We start from the raw sequence: 21,830 nt of genomic DNA, 5'->3' as shown, positions 1-21,830 counted from the left end.
TTTTGACAAATTCAGTAAATCACAGTTTAAATAGTAACAGCTGTTTCATTAAAAAGAAGTGTAAAATTATGCATATGGTCAAAATATAAACAAATCTGCTGAGGGAACTTAAAAGGCCTCTGGGGCAGAGCTCCAAGGAAATTTACCTCGTTTATCTTTTCATGGCTCATCTACAGACCAAGACCTTTCTTTAGACACCCCTACCAAGTTTCTACGCCCAGCCGTTCTCTCAAATTAGCTGTGACAAAAACCCTATGTTCCTCCTTAAGAATAACATGGGATGGGGATTTAAAGGCCACTGGGGCAGAGCCCCAAGGGAATTCACCATGTTTCTCTTTTGATGGCTCATCTACAGACCAAGGCCTTTCTTTAGACACCTCTACCGAGTTTCTACGCCCAGCCGTTCTCTCAAATTAGCTGTCACAAAGAAAACCAGTTTCAAATTAATATATAGATTTTCTGTGTTTTTTATGTGGATACCAAATGAATAAATGGTGTGCTGATTTGTTTTATGCATTTTTAAAAACTTATTTTTATGCAGTGCAGCTCTACTTTTTTAGTTGAAACTGTTAAGACTGTGAGGATTCATAAATTTGGGTATCAAAAATTCAACATATCACGGGCTACTAGTTTTACACAACGCTATTGAATTAAAATTTAATCAACCCCTGCAATTCAACTAGAGCAATCTATATTCAGAGCAGCGCTGCATATTGCATATCACTAAATGAAGGCGTCCCAGTTGCTGAAATTCGCGTACAAAATATACATTTTTACCCTATCGCTAGGCTAGTTTATTAATAATTTTACAAATTTATATTTCCTTTTGCGTAGTTATGTTGATTTAAATTTTAAATTTCTTGTTTATCCTGATTCGAAATCGTTTTGCTTTTTGTTGGTTTATATTTATTTTATATTTTGGTTTGTAGGAAAAAGTTTGATATTACGTGTCTATAACCAAATATAATGTATATACCTAATGCATGAATTATTATGAATTCAAATCCGTAAGTATTTAATTCAATATTTTGAATCGATTCTCTTTCGTATCATTATTTTACAGTATCTTGATTTCTTACAGTACATGGAAACAACTGAATAATATTTTTAACAAAATTGCAAAATAAAGAAAACTACGAGTTTGCCCAGAAATACTTTGATAATATACATATTTCCCAACATAACATATTCTCCAATTTTTTAATCCCTGATCTTTAAAATTCTACAAAGTATATTACACTCTCGTTGGAAAACCTATTTTGTCTTCAAAAGTTTTGGTAAAAGATATATCCGGCAGTTTCGTTAGTTCGTGTTTCTCCGCTGTACATTGTTGCCGTTGACAGTTTATTATATTCGGTCGGTGACCGACGCACGCGACCGCGACAATCGATGATGCGATATTCCCGCCTCGTACGGCCTTCCGCTTCCGGTAGATACGGTGCGATATATCGAATATCGTAATCGATTATCGATACAAGTGATTGGTATCGCAAGCGGTAGTCTGTAGTCTTAAAATACTCGGGCTTGATTAAAATGCAAATTAATTTAAATTTGTTTTAGATTTTGATTTTAAGCTCGTTTGAAAAAAAGTGTAATCATGTTACATCCACGAAACCTGAACCAGACTTACTTCTGATAAGAAATGCAGTAGTGATAATAGATTTGTGTAAATATTCTATATAAAAGCCATTCTCTAAAAATGTTGGTTTAACTAAATTTATGTAATTAATTCGTAGTTAGTACTGAGTACTACCTAGATTTTTTAATTTAAATGGCTGGAGTCCAAGTGGCGTAGCCTGTATCGATATTAAATCGAAACTGCAGTTCGATAACTATCGTATCGTATCTCAAAAGTAAGGTGGACTTGGAAGTTGCAAGTGAAGGAGTTCTGAAGTTTCCACTTTCGTAGTGTCAAGTTTGTTATTGCGTGAATTGTTAGTTAATAGGTTCAAGCATTATGTTATTATTTATAATACAACTGTATTTTCACAAATTCAAGCGAAATTTACTTGTTTGATATCGATATACTGTAGTCAAGTCGTCACCATTATAATATATTGTGATAAAAAGTGTATTAGTATTGTTCAAAAATTTAAATTTAAAATAATTTAATTTCAGTAACAAATTGAATATTTTGAAATTTTAACCAAGCTTTAGTTTTTCTTTACAGTAAAAGAGATACCAATTCCAATTTTCTAACAATAGTTTATTCTAGCTCAGCAAATAAATATCTCTGCACTGAACGTATAATCCTCATAGGATTTCCTGTTTTCGCCAGAAACCCTAGGCTTTGTCACAAAACAATAATGATTTCCAGTATTCGCAATATGTGTTTATTTTGTCGCAAGACAAATATTATGTAGCTTAAATTAACGTAAATCAACTCTAGCATTTTTGGTTTTTTTAGTTGTGTAGTATTGGTACTGGCACCTCTTCACCATCTGACAGGTACGTTACTCGAGTGACGTCATAGTATCGACGAGACTGTGTAGTAAGGCTTCTATTCCAACACTATACCCTCAGAGTGTGACAATGCAGGGTTGCTGCAACTGTTGAATGTTTCGCGCGGGTTGAAATGTTAATTTTGTTGCGAGAGAGTGCAGTGTATAGAATTTTGTGTGCTTACCAGGTTTATATATAGAAATATTACAATTGTTGTCGATAAAAAGTGTTTAGGCCTAATCTTGTTTTGATGGTACAAAAGTAGTTTATAGTCTGTATGATGGAACCTGTCTTCTGGATCGTTGATTACCTGGGACAGCCCGGGCCTTTCGCCAATCCCCAGGTACGGAAGGTTAGAAGACAGGTTCCGTCATACATACTTTAGGTTCAGAACAACGGCGTACTGTAGTTATGTAAAAGAATTTCGGGGAAATACTTTTTTAAGTTAACATAAGTTTTAGGTCATTTTAATTTAAACTTTGAACCCTTAATTTTAAACAGTTTGAGAAAAAGTATAAGATTTTATGATACCGGTAGCTCTAACACAGTAATTTTACTTAAAAGTAGTATAGTATCTGACGGAATGTGTATTTAATTTTTGGCACTCGAAAGCTAATAAATTGTATCCAGTAAAATTTTTAATTTCTTCGCTCAACATTCTTTTGAAATAATTTTACTATCTAGATTCAGTGTTGTTATTAAGACTACAACCATTGAGTACTGTATACACTTATACGTGTCAATGACTTATGAAGACTGTTGTGTTAAAACGTCAAAATTCCACTGTGCTATTATTACTCGGGATTTCAACTAATGGGAAAGATTATTTTTTCGTGTAATTTTCTTTATTACCTAAAAACTCCGTATTTACAAACAGTAGGCCTATCCGTATAACCTTTTCTTAAGTCAGTGTTTCTTTTAAAAGTAACAATTTTTTGACCATTTAGTTGTATCAAAATTTCTAGTTTGTACCGATCTGTCAATAACGTCAATGCTGTTATCTTGGTTTACTGTTTGTGGCAAGTTTAAAAACATTTTCGGCGTTTTCAGAAGTTTGATTGTTAGATTGTGTTTCCCTACCAAAGTGCAGTGCTAAGATAGGAACAGTGTTGACAGTGTGATTGTATAAAGTGATAATCTGACCAACAGTTGCGTTGAGCCATGCCTAGACACAGAAGGAACAAGAGTAAGTCGCATTATTTTATTTTACAAATATACTTACAAATTGTGTTGTGGAGTAGTTCAGTTGTCAAAGGGATCAAAAAATAGAGGGATAAAATACAGCAGTATAAAGTAGGTTGGTTCAATAAGTAATTAAGTTTATTGCATTTCCCAGTTGATTAACACAAATCAACAATGAGTTTGATTTTTTCAAGTACTCACCATGTTAAAATCAGAAGTTCTAATGTGTTTGGTTATACTATTTCATGTTCTCTCCTATTGGTGTAGATTTTACGTTTTCTGTATAATCTTTGGTCATAAATAGCAGAGATCAAACAAGAGTTTTTAAAAGTTATTATTTTTTCAACTACAACAGTGTTAGTCTGTTAAATAGCAAGAAACAAAATTAGTACCCAATACACCCTCTACTATCAAACAAAACCAGCCTTAAAGATGTCTTTACCTACAAGGAAATAGGTAAAAACGTAAATATTAAAGATTAGTCAGTCTAATTTTTATTTTGTGTTATAATCCACGAATACTAGAACAGAAAGTAACGGATCATAAACATAATCAAGTTACGTTACTCCGAAAGTAAACATATTTGTATTAAATAGAATGGAAGTGTAAAAATGTTCAAACCATAAGTGACGTAATTTGCTTATGATTTGCTTATGATCCATGCATTTTCTCTTTTAATATCCGTGGTATAATATATCAAGCTTATAAATTGGCAAGAACATTCGTGTTGGTACGTTATTCTCCATGGTTGTCACCAGTACAAAAAAATCAAAATCAAAATCGTCTTTATGTGAGCCATTGATAGCTTGTGCTGGTTTAAATTACGAATTTCCGTCGAATTCACAAACTTCGTTTACCCAGTCAAACTGACGACTTGTTGTAAACTATAGCAACTGTGTGTTCCCCATTACTGTAAAGAAAATGTGGTAGAACATAGAAAGAATCTTAGCGCATTCTGTGACAAGCTCACTCAACTAGCTTCTTTTTAATTATAAAATATTGCGACAGCTCAGACAGCTGGTTCATACAGGGTGTCCCATAAGTAAAGTGCCAAACTCTGGGAATAGGTTCTATGGGTCAAAATAAAGAGAAAATCAAGAATAAAGTTTTTTTCAAAAACGCTTCGTTTACCAGATATCCGCCATTTTGTATTTTTTACTAAATAATTTATATCTTCTGATTTTTTCAACCGATCCTTATAAAACTCGGTAAGTATGTTTAGATAAAAGAGACCTACTGTAGAAAAAAAATTCAACTTGGTCCAATTTAAAATTTCAAAATGGCGGCCATTTTGAACATTTAATCTAAAATTACGGGAAAACGGTAAAAAATACAAAATTGTACTAAGAACACTTTTTTTTATAAAATTTTATTTCCAATCTATCAACACCAAAAACATGAAAATCGAACAAAAAATAACCGAGATACATTAAAATGTGTGTTAAGAGGCAGCAAAAAATCCATTTGTTGTAAATAGCCCCAATCACCAGATCAGCTGTTTTTAGAAAATAATTGTAATTGGTATAATTCATATTTTTTCAACCGACCTGTATAAAACTCGATAAAAGAGACCTACTGTAGAAAAAAATTAAACTTGGTCCAATTTAAAATCTGAAAATGGTGGCCATTTTAAACTTGTAATCTAAAATTAACAAAACAATAACCGAGATACATTGAAACCATTTATTGAGTGACAACATAAAAAATGAGGAAACTAATTAAATACAAAATCAAATCTTAACAAATGATAGCTTTTTTGAAAGTTATCAACTACAACAAATGTTCCATGTGTCCTCCATTCATTTCTACGACACAAACCATCCTCTTTCTCATCGACTCCCTCACTCTTTCAAATACCCCAGGCTTTTGTCTTATCACTTCACAACCTGCTACAATTCGTTCCCTTAAGTCCTCAATACTGTCAACAGGGGTATGGTAAACCAAAGATTTTAAATAGCCCCATACAAAAAAGTCCAGGGGATTAAGGTCAGGAGACCTGGCAGGCCATGGGATGGGCCCCCCACGCCCTATCCATTTATTTCCAAACACTTGATTTAAATGTCGCCTTACATCCAATGAAAAGTGTGGTGGCGCACCGTCTTGCATAAACCACATATTGTTTCTCAAATGAAGGGGTAAGTTTTCTAGCAATCCGGGAAGATCTTGTGTTAAAAAGTTTAAGTAAGACACACCATTAAGTCGGTTGGGTAAAAACCATGGCCCTATAAGATAGTCCCCAACAATGCCTATCCAAACATTGAGAGAAAAGCGCACTTGATGCCTTCTTTGTGATATCTCATGGGGATTTTCATCGGCCCAGAAGTGATTATTATGAAAATTAAAAATTCCTTCTCTCGAGAACCCAGCCTCATCGGTAAATAAAATGTTGGAGAGAAACAGAGGAAGTAATGCGATCTGTTGCAAGAACCATTGACATAAGTTAATACGGGGTGGAAAGTCCCTATCGGTTAGGCATTGCACCCTTTGGATATGGTAAGGATACAACTGCTGATTATGTAGAATCCGCCACACAGAACTTTTTGAAATACCATGTTCAAGCGATATTCTTCTAACACTAGTACTTGGGTCTTCTTCCACGGCCGTCAAAACTCTTTCTTGATTATTTAATGTATCTACAGAAACAGCCCGTCCGGTCTTCTCAGTGAATTTTAGTGTTCCTCGTTCCCTCAAATTCCTGTGAACATTTACAAACACTTTCCTACACGGAATTCGTCGGTTGGGGAACGTTTCTGCGTAAAGGCGGCATGCCTCACGCGAATTCCCATTACCTAAGCCGTAAAAAAAATGAATATCAGCTAGCTCGACATTAGAATAGCTATGGTTCGGCATTTAAATAAACTTAGAAAATATCAACCTAACCTGATCACAATGATGATGTTTAAAGTAAACAGAACAATAATAACAACAATGCAACAATGCAACTCAACAAACACATGTTTTTCAATCAGCTGTTCAGCTGATTGGGGCTATTTACAACAAATGGATTTTTTGCTGCCTCTTAACACACATTTTAATGTATCTCGGTTATTTTTTGTTCGATTTTCATGTTTTTGGTGTTGATAGATTGGAAATAAAATTTTATAAAAAAAAGTGTTCTTAGTACATTTTTGTATTTTTTACCGTTTTCCCGTAATTTTAGATTAAATGTTCAAAATGGCCGCCATTTTGAAATTTTAAATTGGACCAAGTTGAATTTTTTTTCTACAGTATGTCTCTTTTATCTAAACATACTTACCGAGTTTTATAAGGATCGGTTGAAAAAATCAGAAGATATAAATTATTTAGTAAAAAATACAAAATGGCGGATATCTGGTAAACGAAGCGTTTTTGAAAAAAACTTTATTCTTGATTTTCTCTTTATTTTGACCCATAGAACCTATTCCCAGAGTTTGGCACTTTACTTATGGGACACCCTGTATAGATCGAATGTCAATTCCAGTATCCAATAGTCGATGGTTACCCTCTCCGAAGCATGTATTAGACCTACATAGATACAGTATTAATGCATACTGCACTACATAGGCTAATAATTCACTAGATATCATGCTTATCGGGACTGGGAATGTGAGATTTACAACAATGGTGATCAGTTGTGATAAGTACCCGAGACTTATCACTGCCCTTATGATCATATTGCTGTGTCGTACGTCCGGGCTGTGGGTTTCACTTGATGCAGCTGTTTGGGGTAATTTTATCATGTTTTTGTAAAAGATTGTTTGTGGTTCAGTTTAAAATTCGTTTTTTCGCTCCCTCGAAATTTTACACTGAATAATAAGCAGACTTATGCTAACCTCCAACATTGTTTTAATGTTTATTTTTGGTGATGAGTTCATTGTTATTTAGGAAATTATTGTGGAAATAATGAATTATTATTAGTTGAGTTACGTCACCTAGGTGCGTAGAATGGTGTGAAATGATCTGCATAGCTTTGTTACTGACTAAGATCAGCTGTTTTACTAGCCAGTATATGTTGTATAGGACAAACAAGATAGCATTATACATTGTAATCCTACTAATATTATAAATGAGAAAGTTTAGATGTATGGATGTATGGATGCATGGATGTATGTTTGTGACAAGTGAACGCGAAAAATACTGGTCGGATTGGGCTGAAATTTGGCATGATGATAGCTCACATTCCCGATTAACATATAGGCATATTCTTATTTCAAAAATCCTTTCGGGCTCCGCCCCAGTGGCTCTGGAGTTTCCCATGTTAACCCTATGAGAAATGGAATTATTCAATCTTACAGCTGTTTCAATTAAACAAGTTGGTTCTGTTCTGTGATGTTCAATAGCATTAAAGTTACAAGGATTACCAACAGGGTGCAGCACTATTATTTCTTTTACATTTATGACAACAGCTAATTTGCAACCAAAAGGTGAGTGAGCGTAGCGAACGAACTTCAACCTGGAGGCGAGTTAGCGTAGCGAACGAGCTAACCTGAAGGCAAGTGAGCGCAGCGAACGAGCTCCAACCTAACGGTGAGTGAGCGTAGCGAACGAGCTCCAACCCAAAGGTGAGTGAGCGTAGCGAACAAACTTCAACCCAAAGGTGAGTGAGCGTAGCGAACAAACTTCAACCAGGACGTGATTGAGCCATGCGAACGAGATAATCTTGAAAATTAAGAAGTTAAACGGGGCAAAGCCCGCGGGTTACAGCTAGTGATAAATATATCTGAAAAATATAAACGAAGCAGGTCTTTTACTCAATTTTACTCCAAGCTTCATATCTTCAATGACTTTTTTAGTCTTGGGTTTTAAAGCTCAGCTCGGCTCAAAGAATGCGATTAAAAAAACTAATATAGGTCGTTTTAACTACTTTTTGTCGTGTTTACTTTATCTATCTCAGCACTTAGTGTTGTGAAGAAATATGGAATGGTGTAAAGAAACAAATTGAATATTTGTGATCTTGAGGTTTTGTGTTGAATCTTGTATTAAAATTATTTATTTAATGTTTCCTCAACATTTTATGAATATACCACAAACTACAAGCACGTTTTTATCCCTTGTAAAACTTCCTATAATGAGATTAGATAATTAATAACTTGTATAAATATTTAAATTTGTTTGTTTAGGAATGATTAGGCTGTTATTGTTTGCTATAGTTGAACTATAAACGTATACAAATGCACGGGCGAAGTATCAAGTCAATAGATTACGTAATTGAGAGAAGAAATTTACTAGAAATACCTACACAAAAGTTATTACTGTAGGCTAATTTTGTTAAAGTAGTATATTTCATAACTAAGGACAAAAAGTGACGGTAATCGTCACGAGCTCAAAGGGATGAGCGAAAGTCGAAAAAAACACACTTGCTCGTGTGATGAACAATAATTTTCGTCATATTGTGCTTTATAAATCATCCCTCAAATTATTTACTTGTTGTTTTGCTATTATACAATCAGCTGTAACTGTTATCTAAAAGTAACACGTACTACTCCCGACTCCGTCAAGACAATAATAAATATTCAAATCAGAAAAGTTTGTCATAATGACGATGCAGGGTAAATTAACAATGTTAAATGAAATATAAAACTTAACTCGGTGTTAAACAGGAAAAATTTTTATAATGATACAATCATGTATTTTGTAATCGGGACTGTTTCCTTTGGCAAAATCAGCGGATGAAATATTTAAAGCTTTAAAAATGCACAGCTAATGTCCTCGTCCCAGGCTGTCAAAAAATGTACAAAAAATTTAGGACATTTTAATTGTAATACACGTCTGCTGATTTTCAAATTATTTTTGTATTTATCATCGTTTAAAAAGGATATTTTTAAGCATTTGAGTAATGTTTAGTGAATTTATCAATGTGTTGGAAGAAGATACACAATGATAAAATTCATTTTACATTACTAACCTGGTTTGATTACTTAAGCCATAGATAAAACATAGGTTTAGTCTATGCTTAAGCCTATCCATGATTACAAAATCACTTTACACTCATAACTGTTTGTCACGTTTAATATTATGAGTAATATTCGTATTCACATCCCGTTAAGGCCAGCCCAGTTGTATGACCATGCAGGGAAGGTGCGGGACATCGACCACCGGGGCGAAGACCTTGGGCGGGGCAACACGTTGGGATTGCATTTGCATCTGTGTTTGGCAACAGCATAACTAGCGATATAAACAAACCCGGCAAATATCCAGACCCGTCCTTGTCACCTCGGTCCTAATTTGGTCACGGGATTATATTCAACGATATGTCGTGCGAAATTACCACCAGATTACTCTATGTTCAGTTGATAGTGGCGCTGCGGTCGGGACTCGACGCAACTATTGGTTGAACGGAACAGCTGATTTGAGTGATTTGTGTTGCCGCTTCGTTTGATGTGATTTTGAGGTTATTTTAGTGAGTGTAAATAATTTAAATTTGTTTATTGTGCTACATTGAACTTCGAAAATGTTGAGGTTCAAGTTAAATGCGTCGTACTTGATGCTGAATTTCGATCAGGATCATAATCTGTCATCTCTAAATTTTGTGAAGGAGAAATGCTGTTCTAAAAAAGGTACTTTTATTATTAAAATTATCACGATACTGCAGTACTTTGAGCAAAAATATAAGTAAACAATTTTGTTGTGTCTATCACCAATAATTACCTACCCAAATCAATTGATTGGATGGCATATTGAAAATATTTCCTGTTTAAATAGCCCATCTATATGTACTGACGATTTTTTTACTCACTCCTGTTTTCAACCAATTTTAATTTTGTCAAAATAAAAAAAAACGACATAAAACGTGATAAGCCTAGCCAGTGGCATTTTGTAACTGTGAAAATTAAAAGTTTTTAGGGGGAGCTGTCCTATTTCCTCTCAATTTTTTTGATGCGGCAAGTACCAAACTTGTACCTCTCTTACCAAAGTCCATGTCGCTAACCACTAGGTTACCCATACCCCCTAAACTTGTTAATCTTATAACTGTTAATCTGTAAAGCATCTCCATTTTCACACCCATCAGCTGCTGATGCCATAAATCGTGGCAATTGGTTGTATAATGTAACATGTAGCAATTTCCATTAGCGCAAGGTTTTTTGGCACCTGTGGTAGACACTATTTGGCACAGGGTTAGTAGGACCTAAGTTGTTTATTTAACAGTTTCTACAAAAGGTTTGCGAGCCTGAAATTTACACTATCTGATTAACTACAGCGATCGTCGTGACATCAGGATCATCACTCGTGATTTTAGAGACTCCATTATTGTCTACCCCAATTGTGACGACATTTTATATCTTGGATCCCACCATCTTTGAAGACATTTACTCTCATCGCTTTCTTGATCACAAGAATAAAAGTTCAACTCTGCTCGAATTGATCTGACTTGGTACTCAGTCACTCGGGCAAACTCTTAGCTCCCCTCAAAAGAAGTTGCTCACCACAAAAATCAAGTAGCTCGCTCATTGAGATTCTTCCCTTTTTTATGTACAGTCCACCGATCTCATACTTTTCTTCTAGGCCTACTAGTTGCCCTCCCCCTTGCTTCCATGCTATGCCACTTATCTCTCCTATTAGTTGGTGATAAATTTTATGTTCGTTACAGAAGATGCCAGTAGGCGACGTCGTAGTCTGGTACTGTCCAGTCCTGGGCCCCGCTCGCCCCCCGTCACTGCTCCGACCTCAGCCCCGGAGACTGACAGTCCCCGCCACAACTCGGCCAGGAACAAGAGGACGACCCCGCCTAGAGAGTCTCCTCGTCATAGACCTAGATCCAGGTCAGTAGATGTCTACCAATACAATAGCAAAACTCTCTGTTTTACCTTGTTCTAGTTGGGCAAAAAATCATAAGATGGCTGAAGTGTATTCAAGATAATAGTGAACGGTGCATTGATAAATATGTTGGTCAAGTTGTTACTTGAATGCTACATGCTGACTTAAATGCGTACATGAAAATGATCTATAATCCGGGTAATATAGCCTACTCTTTGCTAGGGTAGTGACCCTGAAAGCCAGGTAAAATACTTATGTTCAGGTTCTCTCCCATATTGCTTAGGGTACAGCGGTCCAATCAATAATATTCTTGAAAAGAGAAAACCTTGGTGATTTTTACTACTTATAAGGAAAACAAAAAGGATTTTTCAACTAAGTTTTACAGGGTGTTTTTTCACCTTATTTATTGCTGTCTCGTACGGTAACACGAAATAGCACCATGTTTTAAAGTTCCTAAATTGCCAAGGATAATTATTTTAATTTTAAGGTATATTTGACTTTTGCTGTGGCAATGTGTTTTAATTACACAATGTTTGTTTTTAAATCACCCAAATGTCTACATTCACCTAATTACTAATTACTCTCTATCCAACCTAACCTACCTAACTTAATTTTATACTTATATAATATATAGTTTTATTTATTTATTTATTCAATAGTTACCTCAAAAAATTTCCTTGGTTTACATAATATTAATTGTGAAGGTAGCCGATATATTTCAACATTGAGGCTTCAGAGAACCATTGCTAGTGTTTAATTTCCCTAATAATGAATATAAATAGGCTAATAAAAAAATACCATAAAACAATATTGAGACCATTAAATTAACTTTTGAAATGCTACTCGGGTAGAAAACAGGGGATAAAAACATTGTTTGGATTGTAAACTTTGACGTAAAACATTGAAAAGGTTATGTAAATAGGCTCGCAAATTAACCAACTCGTTATCCAAGTCTGGGGAAACGTCAGAAGCTACTTGCAGACTTTGTTACTGAAGCTAATCTCAAGTAACTTTTCCATCTCCGCTCTCTGTTTCCCACCTGCCGCCCACTACCATCAACTTATACTGTCTGGTTATATCGTTGGAAATTTAATTTGAAAGTTTATTATTATATAACTTTTATAGCAGGAATATAAGTAAAGATTGGTTTTCATATCGTAAAAGACTCACTGCAAATTGTAATTGTCGGTAAGTATTTTTATACAAAATTTTGTAGATATTTTCTTAATTCTGGATTGGGGAGGCATATTGGTAAAATTATATAACTTTTTCCAAGACCTCTTGGCATATTTATACTAGTGGGCCTACTTAAATCATTTTCTAGGCAAGAAATATACAGCGTGTCTTGTAAGTTAACAGCTAATCTCACAGAAATGGTTCTGTAGGTCAAAATAAAGAGAAAATCAGTGATGATTTTTTCCAAAAAGGCTTCAATAAAATATTTATTTTGCTTTTTTACATAAACTACTTAATTTTGCATTTTTCCAACTGATCTTTACAAAACTTTAAGGTGATATAAAAAAAAAATTAAGTGTGTCCAATTTTAAATTTTAAAATGGCAGCTAACTTAGTTTTATAGATTAATTAACAAAAAGTGATCAATTTTATGAAAAAAACCCAAGAACCCTTTTATTTAGCTTTTATAATTTCCTATCAAACAACACCAAGTTCAAAGATATCAAATGACAAATTGTTGGATTTTAGTCGTAAAATATAAGGCAAAATGAGGCACACCGCTCCCCGGACTCTTCCTAATTTCCCGGAATATAATATACTAATACAGGTTGGAAAAATTTGAAAGATTGAAAGTTTATTAAAAAGTGCAGTTATCTGGTTGTTTTTGGGAAAAATTTCATTCTTGATATTTATTTTTATTTTGACCCATAGAACCATTTTCTGGTGATTGGTTGTTTTATGGAACACCCTGTATAACCTGAAGTGTTAAAATGCCAATGGTCCAATCAAAGAGTTTTTTCGTAGGCCTATCTGTTTATTTTCCCTATGACACCAGTGGTTGGTGTTGGTACTACGTTATCACCTGTTTCCATGTATCAGTTAGTTCAATGGCGATAACACAACCTCACGAAGCTTGTTGCTTGCGTGTTAAGTGATAGGTCATGTTGAACACATGTTTAATTATTCTCGCTATGTTGTGTGAGTTGTCGGTTGTACTCTGAAAAATATTGTCAAGGTTGTATTTAAAATAGTTTCGTCCTCTTTTAGATGTCATGATTATTGAATAATTTTTCATCTTAATTGTCTGTTTCCTAAAACAACGTTTGTGCCTCTAAAAACTAGCTCTCTTAAATATCTTAGTCTATAATGTTTTCAAAAAATATAGTTTTCATAAAATTGCAGGGATTCAACATTGCAAGGATAAAAATATATCAAAAACTTGTTTTAGAGGTATTTTGGAAATATTTGGTAAACTTGTGTTATATATCATATTTGATAATAAATTTGAATAACCTTTTAAACGGGTTTTTACAATGTTAGCTTACATAACTAGGACAATAAAGAGCATATGATGTAGTTTAGTGACGTTTTTTATTCAAATGCTTCAAATGTTCAAATACTTACTGCATCTTTTACTATGAATATGATATTAGGTTAAAATACCCTACTAGCTTCAGTTCTTATTTGTGAATATTAAATGTTTTTTCCATGATAGGCCTATCACATTGAGTATTTATTTTCATGATGCTTGTACTGTGCAAAACATATTCAAGTTGTCTATCCAAACCATCAACAAAGCTTCTCAAGCAGTTTTCTTTTACTTCCTGCCAAAAGATGTAATGTTTTTTACGGTTGGAACAGCTTGCTCGTATTGTAAATTCATATTATTCAATATTGCAGTTCCGGGGGTTTTGCTATGAATCTTTATAGAAACCGTAATGAAATATAACTTCATGTGTTGTAGTTCCACCGTGGTAGAGCCCCCCGCTGCGGCAGACCTGCCTGATGTGGTGGTTCTACCGTCGTCCATCCTCAAGAAGAAGAGTGTAGACGAGACGAGCAGTCAGACTGTCACATCCACTGCGGGGAAACCCGTCTCGATATTGAAGAGAAAAACATCACAAGAAGAAGGTAAGTCACTCGGTATACCGTGCAGAATAGTAGAATTTAAGTTCAAACTAATGTAACTTCAACAGTTAGAATGTAATGAATTATTATCGAGCTTGGTGGGCTGTGGTTTACTTTCATCACCGTCGCTGGTATAATCACTCAGTGACTACTGAACAAAAATATCAAAAACAATAAGGCAATTACCAAGTAGGCCTATAAAAAGATAACTTAATTTGTTCAATTTAAATTCACAATATTTTGATATTAGATGATTTGTCTAAAACAAAACTGTTTAATGCTTTGAACGGTTAAAATAGCAAATGTAGCAGACACTGTTGTTATTATGATAGTGTTTAAATTTAATCTTAATGTAAAATAAACTTTCTGTTTTAGGTTCATCAGCAATGACCCAACCTGTAACATTCTCTCCGTCTGTTATTGAGCCCTCTTCTTCTCGTAGACAAGGTAAGACATACAAGTTTTAATGATTAAAACCTATAAAGCAACACATTTGTCTTAAAAGTCCAAATAAACTGGGTATGTTTTTTGTCAAAGTTTCATTTGAGGATTAATTGATTTGCAGACATAACATACCTAAAACATTATGACTCTTGTTGCTTAGGCTAACCTTTTTATCCGTGATACATTAAAGTCTGGCTATTCTGAATCAACATATTCTGAAATTTGTCTATTCTGAGCTTAAGTTCAGGTAATTATGTCACCGTGGACATTTTGGAAGCTAGCGATGTTTCTGCAAATGTCAGAAAAGCTTGCAATATCATGTTGCCGTGGTTGTCAAGGAGCAATATGGCCAAACTTAGCGACACGATGTGCTGTTGGTAATGTTTGCAGAAACATTGTCATCGTCTCTTGTGATTGCTGTGATGCGGTTTTCATGTTTTATGAACGATGACACATCATCATAATTAGTAATCCTAACACCAATAGTACAGAAACATGAACTGTGATTCCGATGATTTGGTCATCATATCGCTGATACGATTAATGAAATTTGGCTTATTCTGAATTTTCGTCAATTCAAACAGTTTTTGGACAGATATTTGGAAATAGCGGACTCTACGGTAATGCTAGTAGAAGGTGTAATAGCTCAATATATACAGTAGATGATTAATCTAAGATGTGTGGATGGCAGGGATCCTCAAGAAGCACCGCAGTTTAGATGATGGTAGCGGTGTGATGATGCGACGTAGTGCCTCTCCGGACAAGCCTATACTGAAGCATCAGAGACGCAGCTCTCTAGAGGAGGTAAGGAGAAGAAGAACTCAGAGTCCAGAGCCGACCAGTATACTCAAGCGCAAAACAAGTAGAGAAGAGGTAGGAATCTCAGTTGCTGTAATAATATAGCTTTATTTGACTTAGGAACACAGACATAAATATCATTGACGATGGCTAAGATGCTGTGTAAGTTTAGTAAATTGCTCATATAACGAATAAGCCCATTTAATGAATAAGCTATACAGTAGGTCTGATACATCTAAAACTTATTAAATATCATCACTTAGCCATTTGATCCATCAAACCCTTTTTAAAAACAGCCTTCATTGATTCAATAACACAACGATTGTTTAAAGTTAAAAAGTTCAATACAGGTTACTCAATTGTAGATTTTTACAGATTAAAATAATTTGATAAACACTCAGTTTTTGGGCTTAACATGTGGCTATGAGAAATATCTGGGGAAATGCCAATCTTAAATGTTACACACCATTTGTCATTTGTCAGAGTCACAACACTAAGGTTAGGTACTCAACTTGATAAAACTAGATTTGGAACTGTTTGTTCTTAAAACTCCCCCACTATATAAACCAAACTAACAAATAAACTATAAAAGTAGTTTGGACAAAAATAACCGCAGCATTCTGTTGTTGTGTTTAGATTGATAGGCTGGTCTATAGATGGGCATTGGCCAGCACCCAGGACCTGACCTTAGTGGACTATTCATAGCATTAGGGCAGCAGACTGCCACTGTTTACAGTGCATTACAGATAAACTTTCTTTTTTATTGTTCTGTCCCCAAGTCTAAAACTGATTTGTTTTGTGTCAACTATACCAGTAGTTTATTTGTGTTTCTGCGCTATTGGCATTCTAAACGTTTTCTGTTAGGGAACACTGTGAACTTTGGTCTTGCTATGATTCAATGTCAAACTTTTTGTTAGATAGTGTGATTAAAAAAGCAGATATTATTTGTGTCCAGAAATCTTTGCTTGGAATTGAACCAGCTACCTTCGAATTTGAAGACAAGCACTATAACTACTTGGATACGCAAATAATTTTTGAAAAGTCTCAGCTCAAAAAATATCCAATATAACTTTGCTGTGAAGAATTAACAAACTATTGTGTAAAGGTTATGAATAGTTTTCTTAAGTATTTAAAACATATTATTATAATTTGAAAGAGTTTTACAATTTATTAATTTTTGGCCTGAAGCATGACAACATTTTAATTCTAATTAAGAATAATAATTGTTATGATTACATATTTTACAATAGTCTTTGAATACCGCCTAGAATAAATAGGACAAACTCTTGATTAATTATTACAACAGTTTAACCCTGCCTACAGCAAGAAAATCAATAAATGTGATGTAGATTTATAATTTAAACATTTATTTTAGTTTATTATTATTTCACAATGTAGATCCAACATGAAATCTGTTTGGGAAGCGAGCTGGTCTAGTGGTAGAGCCCAGGACTTCATTCCCTGAGGTACCGAATTCAAAGCCCGCCAAATCACTAATGGATATTATCGAAGTGATAATGCCGCAACCGCTAGGCCTATCCTGAAGTAGTATGACAAATCATTCCAAGCTAGAACCTAGCATCCTAACAAATATTAAAACTGTTTGGTGAAAACGTTACCTATGTTTTTATTAAATTGACTCTGTGTTTGAAGTTTGAATAACAGTTTTTTTTTCGTTTTCAGGCAGAAGAATGTTCCTCAGTCAGTGAACCTCAAGGCATCCTGAAACGTAAAACCTCAGGCTCCCCTGGTCCAGTCCACGTGACCATAGCAGACTCTGTGATACTAGCAGTGGCCGGAGAAGACTCTCTAGCAGACGATCACGTTCGTCCCATCTTGAAAAAGAAGACTAGCGTCGGCGAAGAACCACAATGTCAGGACACCCCAGCACCAGTGTCTTCTGAAACGCCGAAACCGATTTTGAAAAAGAAATCCAGCTCGGAGACAGAAGAGGGCGAGGACAAACCCAAACCGATTTTAAAGTCGAGGAGTTCTAGCAGGGTTTCAGAGGGTAGAAGTAGTTTTACCGGTCTTGAGACACTACTGAACGGAACAGAAGAGCCTGTTGCGGAGCCCTCTGTGCTCTCAGTGCGAGCTGAGAGTTCTCCAGAGAGGAGTGTGGTGAGGAGGATGTCACGGACTGACCCGGACACTTCGGTCAAGCGAAGGTCACTGGACAGCTGGGTGAGGTTCAGAGAGGAGAGCGAGAGAACTACAGAGCAGACGACGCGGACAAGAGCTTCGTGTAGTGTGGCGGAGATGATTATGAACATGGAAAGTGTCTTGGCTAATGAAGCTTCACAGAGACCTAGGTCACTGTCTCCAGGGGTCGAAGGTCAGGGAGCGCTGCCGAGGAGGACGAGGGACGGAGAGCGTTGGAGGACGCAGCCAATCACAGTGCAGGAGCTGAGGTGAGTCAGGTCATGAGTAGGACGGGATGGGGTTATCAGTTTATTCTTGATTATCGGGACAGGATCACGACGAGACTTGTTTCCCAATTGCATCAGGGGAAACAAATTTTTTTTTTAAATCTTGTGAAGAAACTTTTGCTAATAGCAAAAAAAATTATAAAAAACAATTTTTGTCTTAATTGCACTATTAGTATTATTGTAATCTGTAATCGCTACTATCGTGATTATTTCCCATGCTTGCAGAAACGACATCATCGTAGAAAAAATTATAAATATTGGAACAAATCCCAAATAAAATGTAGCTTATGTAAATTTAAGGCCCGTCAATCAAGTTTACAAAAATAAGTGTTTTGTGTCAAACAATAATTTTCCACCAATCAGTTATTTGTTAGTTGTTCACATCTTTTAACTCATCTATGATCGTATTGACTAATTTAACATAAATGGTTTATATTACCTGTCCGTCAGTGATCCTATTGTTGTCGTCTTAGGCGACCGGTTTCAGGATAAAAATCCCATCATCAGGCTGTCAAAAATGTCATGTCACTCAAATTGAGGTCGTCGGTAAACATATAAACACACACATACAACACGAAACACGAAAATACGGATTAACATTGCTAGCTACTGGCCAGTACAGGACACTACGACGCGGCACGGGTAGTTGCGTGGTCATGACTGAAGTGTCCTTGCTCCTCTCCCGTTATCTATGGAATGCCGGTGGTATTGTTGTCCTATTCTAATTTAACATGTACAATATTTTGTACAGTAATTTAATTTTGTTGAGAATTTTTAACAGTTCTAGATTAAAAAATTTTGTTGTGAAACGAAAGGATTTTGATTAGATAAAAGGTGTCTTTATGGAAAAAGGCTTAACTTACCTGAATGGAAAAGAGTGTAATCTGGTACAAGAAACATGAACACAAATGAGAAAAATAACCTACTGATTTTCATTGAGTTATCAAGTAGCCTAATTAATCGGCACAATTAAAGGTAGACATGTTATACTTATAAAGTGTTTTTGTATAGTGTAAAGTTTGGGTTTCTTGTGCCATATTGGACTCTTTCATTGTTAGGGAAGCCTGTAACCTTAAAAAAGTGTCTTGCGCTCTATGATACATCATTGACTTCGGTTCGAGAGAAAGTTTTTTTCTCTATCACAATTTCTCTGTCATACAAGAAAACTTAACTTCTCTGTAGAGAAAACTCTTTAAATATTCTAAAACGTTTTTGAACATTATTCAACCATAGCCACAAGACAACATTGGACATCAACAGGTCAAACACCCAAACACCTGTTACTGTTAGTGTTATTTCCCCCTGGATCCCAGCCAATAGTCTAGCTACGGTTTGCGCCTTCCATTATAGTCTCGAGTCGCGAATGGGTAAAATGACAAAGTCTGTCGTAGGGAAAACCGCCAGTCGCTGATTTGTGACGATGCCAAAAGTTATTTCGGTCCAACAGTAGAAACTGGGTCTTCCACTTGCATACGCTGTTGTGTTGTAGTGGTGTATGTGTCGGTGAATACGTGTGTTTAGTTCCGGAAGGATTATCCTAGCTAAGCGGTATGTTAGGTGTTTTGTTGGTGATTTTAAAACAATCAAAATCAACAGAGTTTGGTAAACTAAGCTTGTGGAAAAGTAATAGTTTTGAGTTGGAAATGCATTTTAGCTGAGTTATTTGTTTTGCTAAAAATTTTAAATATTACAAACAATTTTTATTTTATTAATACTGTCAATTTAGTAAGAAGAATTTTATCCGAGTATATATATTAAACTTAAAAAAATAGTATGTTTTTAAAATTCCCTTGATATTATTTAAAAATCTTGTTTGGACCTTATGATTTAACTTTGGTAATTTAAACCCGTTTTTTAAATTATTTTATATTAAATGCACATTTATGTTGTTTTAAAACATAGCAATTATTGAATAAAAAGCTAACCTCACAACTAAAACTAAACTGAAATCGGACCATCAATTTGTATCGCTAATTGTTTATAAATGACAACAATGTTGTTCCTTGTGTCATTACTGGTCCAAGGTTATTTCCAGTTGCCTTATATATCATGGCAGATAAGGATTACTCACCCTTGTATGTATAAGTTTGGTGTTTAATCACACATCTTAGGCTAACAAATTATTATTGTTCTAATTGAATGGCAAGGATGTATTTGCACTGTTCATTCATATGCTTTGGTAGGATAGCTAGCTTGTGTGGTTCTGGTAGGTAATGTTGTTGTTATGTTTACTGTCCCCTGACATTTAAAATTGATTATAAAAGTGTGTTGGCCGATTTGATAGTGTATTTAGGAAGTGGTTTTAAAACAAAGAAACATTACATACTCTACTTATTTTAATTGAGCTAATAAGTAATTGCCGATACTGATTTTAGTCAAATACTTAATAACTGTAACTGTTACATGATTGTTAAATTTTGTTTTTTAATATTGACACACAATTATTTTTTTTACACATTAGAGCCATATTGTATGTCTTAGTTGTTTTTTATGGATATTGTCTGAGATACTTTAAAAAAAACTATATTAATAGTTATAGAAAACAGAGCATATTTTAAGGGATTTCCAATGGGTGACAGTGGCGCCAGACTTACCGGGTGTCTGGGTGGTAGCGAATGCACGTTTCTTGTAATTAATTTTTCGATTATATTTGTTTGTAAATAGTCCACATAATCTCACTTTTACGTATTCTAGAACGTTGTAACAGGCCAAGGCTCCCTTCACTTTATTGGGCTTATTGGGCTAAAATCATAGTTTAATACTCTAAAATATTAACATGATGTTATTTTTTAAATTCCGATAAATTTAAAATGTGAATTGTAAAAAAAAAAATTAAGCCGGCACCACCCATAGACACTGGGCAACAAAATCACACCACTGACAGTTAACATGTTATTTTATGCCCTGATAGAAATGTGTGATAGAAAATTAGAAAGAGAAGAGGAGAATAGCATAAATAAGGTTTTTTTGTGAGGGTCCCATGTAAATAGTTTCAAGAACAAATAAGAGTAAATGTAGATGTAGAGTAAATGTATTTAAATAGTCCCATATAACAAATATGTTGCCTTGTTGTATCATTATACAGATTTTTTGTGTTTCATCGAGTTGTATTGTATATTTTACAACAAACACATTTTTTTCAACATGTAGACAAATTGTAAAAGAATCTCAGAAAGTAACTTTTCAAAGTTTACATTTCGTGAATTATTTAGCCTCAATGGTGCAGTGTGACAAAAAATATAAGTAAAATTTTCTGTTTTTCTCAATTTCTGACCTTGCCTCGGCTTCGTTTCGGTCGTTAAATTTCAGCTCGACCCAAAAGAATTACTTTAGGAGTGATGGACTATACTATATCTTTACAACGTTATTTAGCCGCAATCATGCTTTCACAAGATTTTGTTATTTGATAAAGAGATTCTGTTACCCTTGGTCTACTGAATTGTCTGTTGCGTTGTAGCTGGACCAGGACTGAGTCAGATATGCCTCGTAATGACCCAGACAAAGACAAAGACAGCAAGAGAGAGGAAGAGGAAGGTCACACACTGACACGCAGCAACAGCGTGTCAGCGCGCGCCAGCATGTTTGAGACTCTCCGCCAGCAGCGAGAGGACACGCAGAACAAGTTACCAAAAGGTACGTTATGTTATTGTCATGTTGCAGTGACAATTTTGGAATCGATACTTTTTTGTTCCTAAGATGCTAGGTACGAGCCTGGGA

The 21,830-nt window shown here is 34.9% G+C and overlaps 1 protein-coding gene across 4 annotated transcripts in view; it reads left to right on the top strand.

Moving 5' to 3' along the window:
* The window catches only part of LOC129002235 (supervillin), a 152,799-nt gene that overhangs the window by 31,150 nt on the left and 99,819 nt on the right, over window positions 1-21,830 (top strand). For 2 of the 4 annotated variants that reach the window (XM_054429889.1, XM_054429886.1), the window contains exons 6-11: window positions 11,192-11,363; window positions 14,279-14,445; window positions 14,818-14,889; window positions 15,578-15,759; window positions 17,368-18,095; window positions 21,571-21,746. In XM_054429889.1, coding sequence (XP_054285864.1) covers window positions 11,192-11,363; window positions 14,279-14,445; window positions 14,818-14,889; window positions 15,578-15,759; window positions 17,368-18,095; window positions 21,571-21,746 — 1,497 coding nt within the window. Of the gene's footprint in view, window positions 1-10,056; window positions 10,161-11,191; window positions 11,364-14,278; window positions 14,446-14,817; window positions 14,890-15,577; window positions 15,760-17,367; window positions 18,096-21,570; window positions 21,747-21,830 lie in introns of those variants that run through there. The other 2 variants (XM_054429890.1, XM_054429887.1) reach the window with 2 other exon arrangements.

Source organism: Macrosteles quadrilineatus, unplaced genomic scaffold (genome assembly GCF_028750875.1).
Source record: "Macrosteles quadrilineatus isolate MER2022 unplaced genomic scaffold, UCM_ALF_1.0 Scaffold_9__3_contigs__length_116548681, whole genome shotgun sequence".
In the NCBI taxonomy this organism is placed as follows: Eukaryota; Metazoa; Arthropoda; class Insecta; order Hemiptera; family Cicadellidae; genus Macrosteles; species Macrosteles quadrilineatus.
Note: the sequence above shows the minus strand (reverse complement) of the source record. Positions and strands in the feature narration are given on the sequence as shown.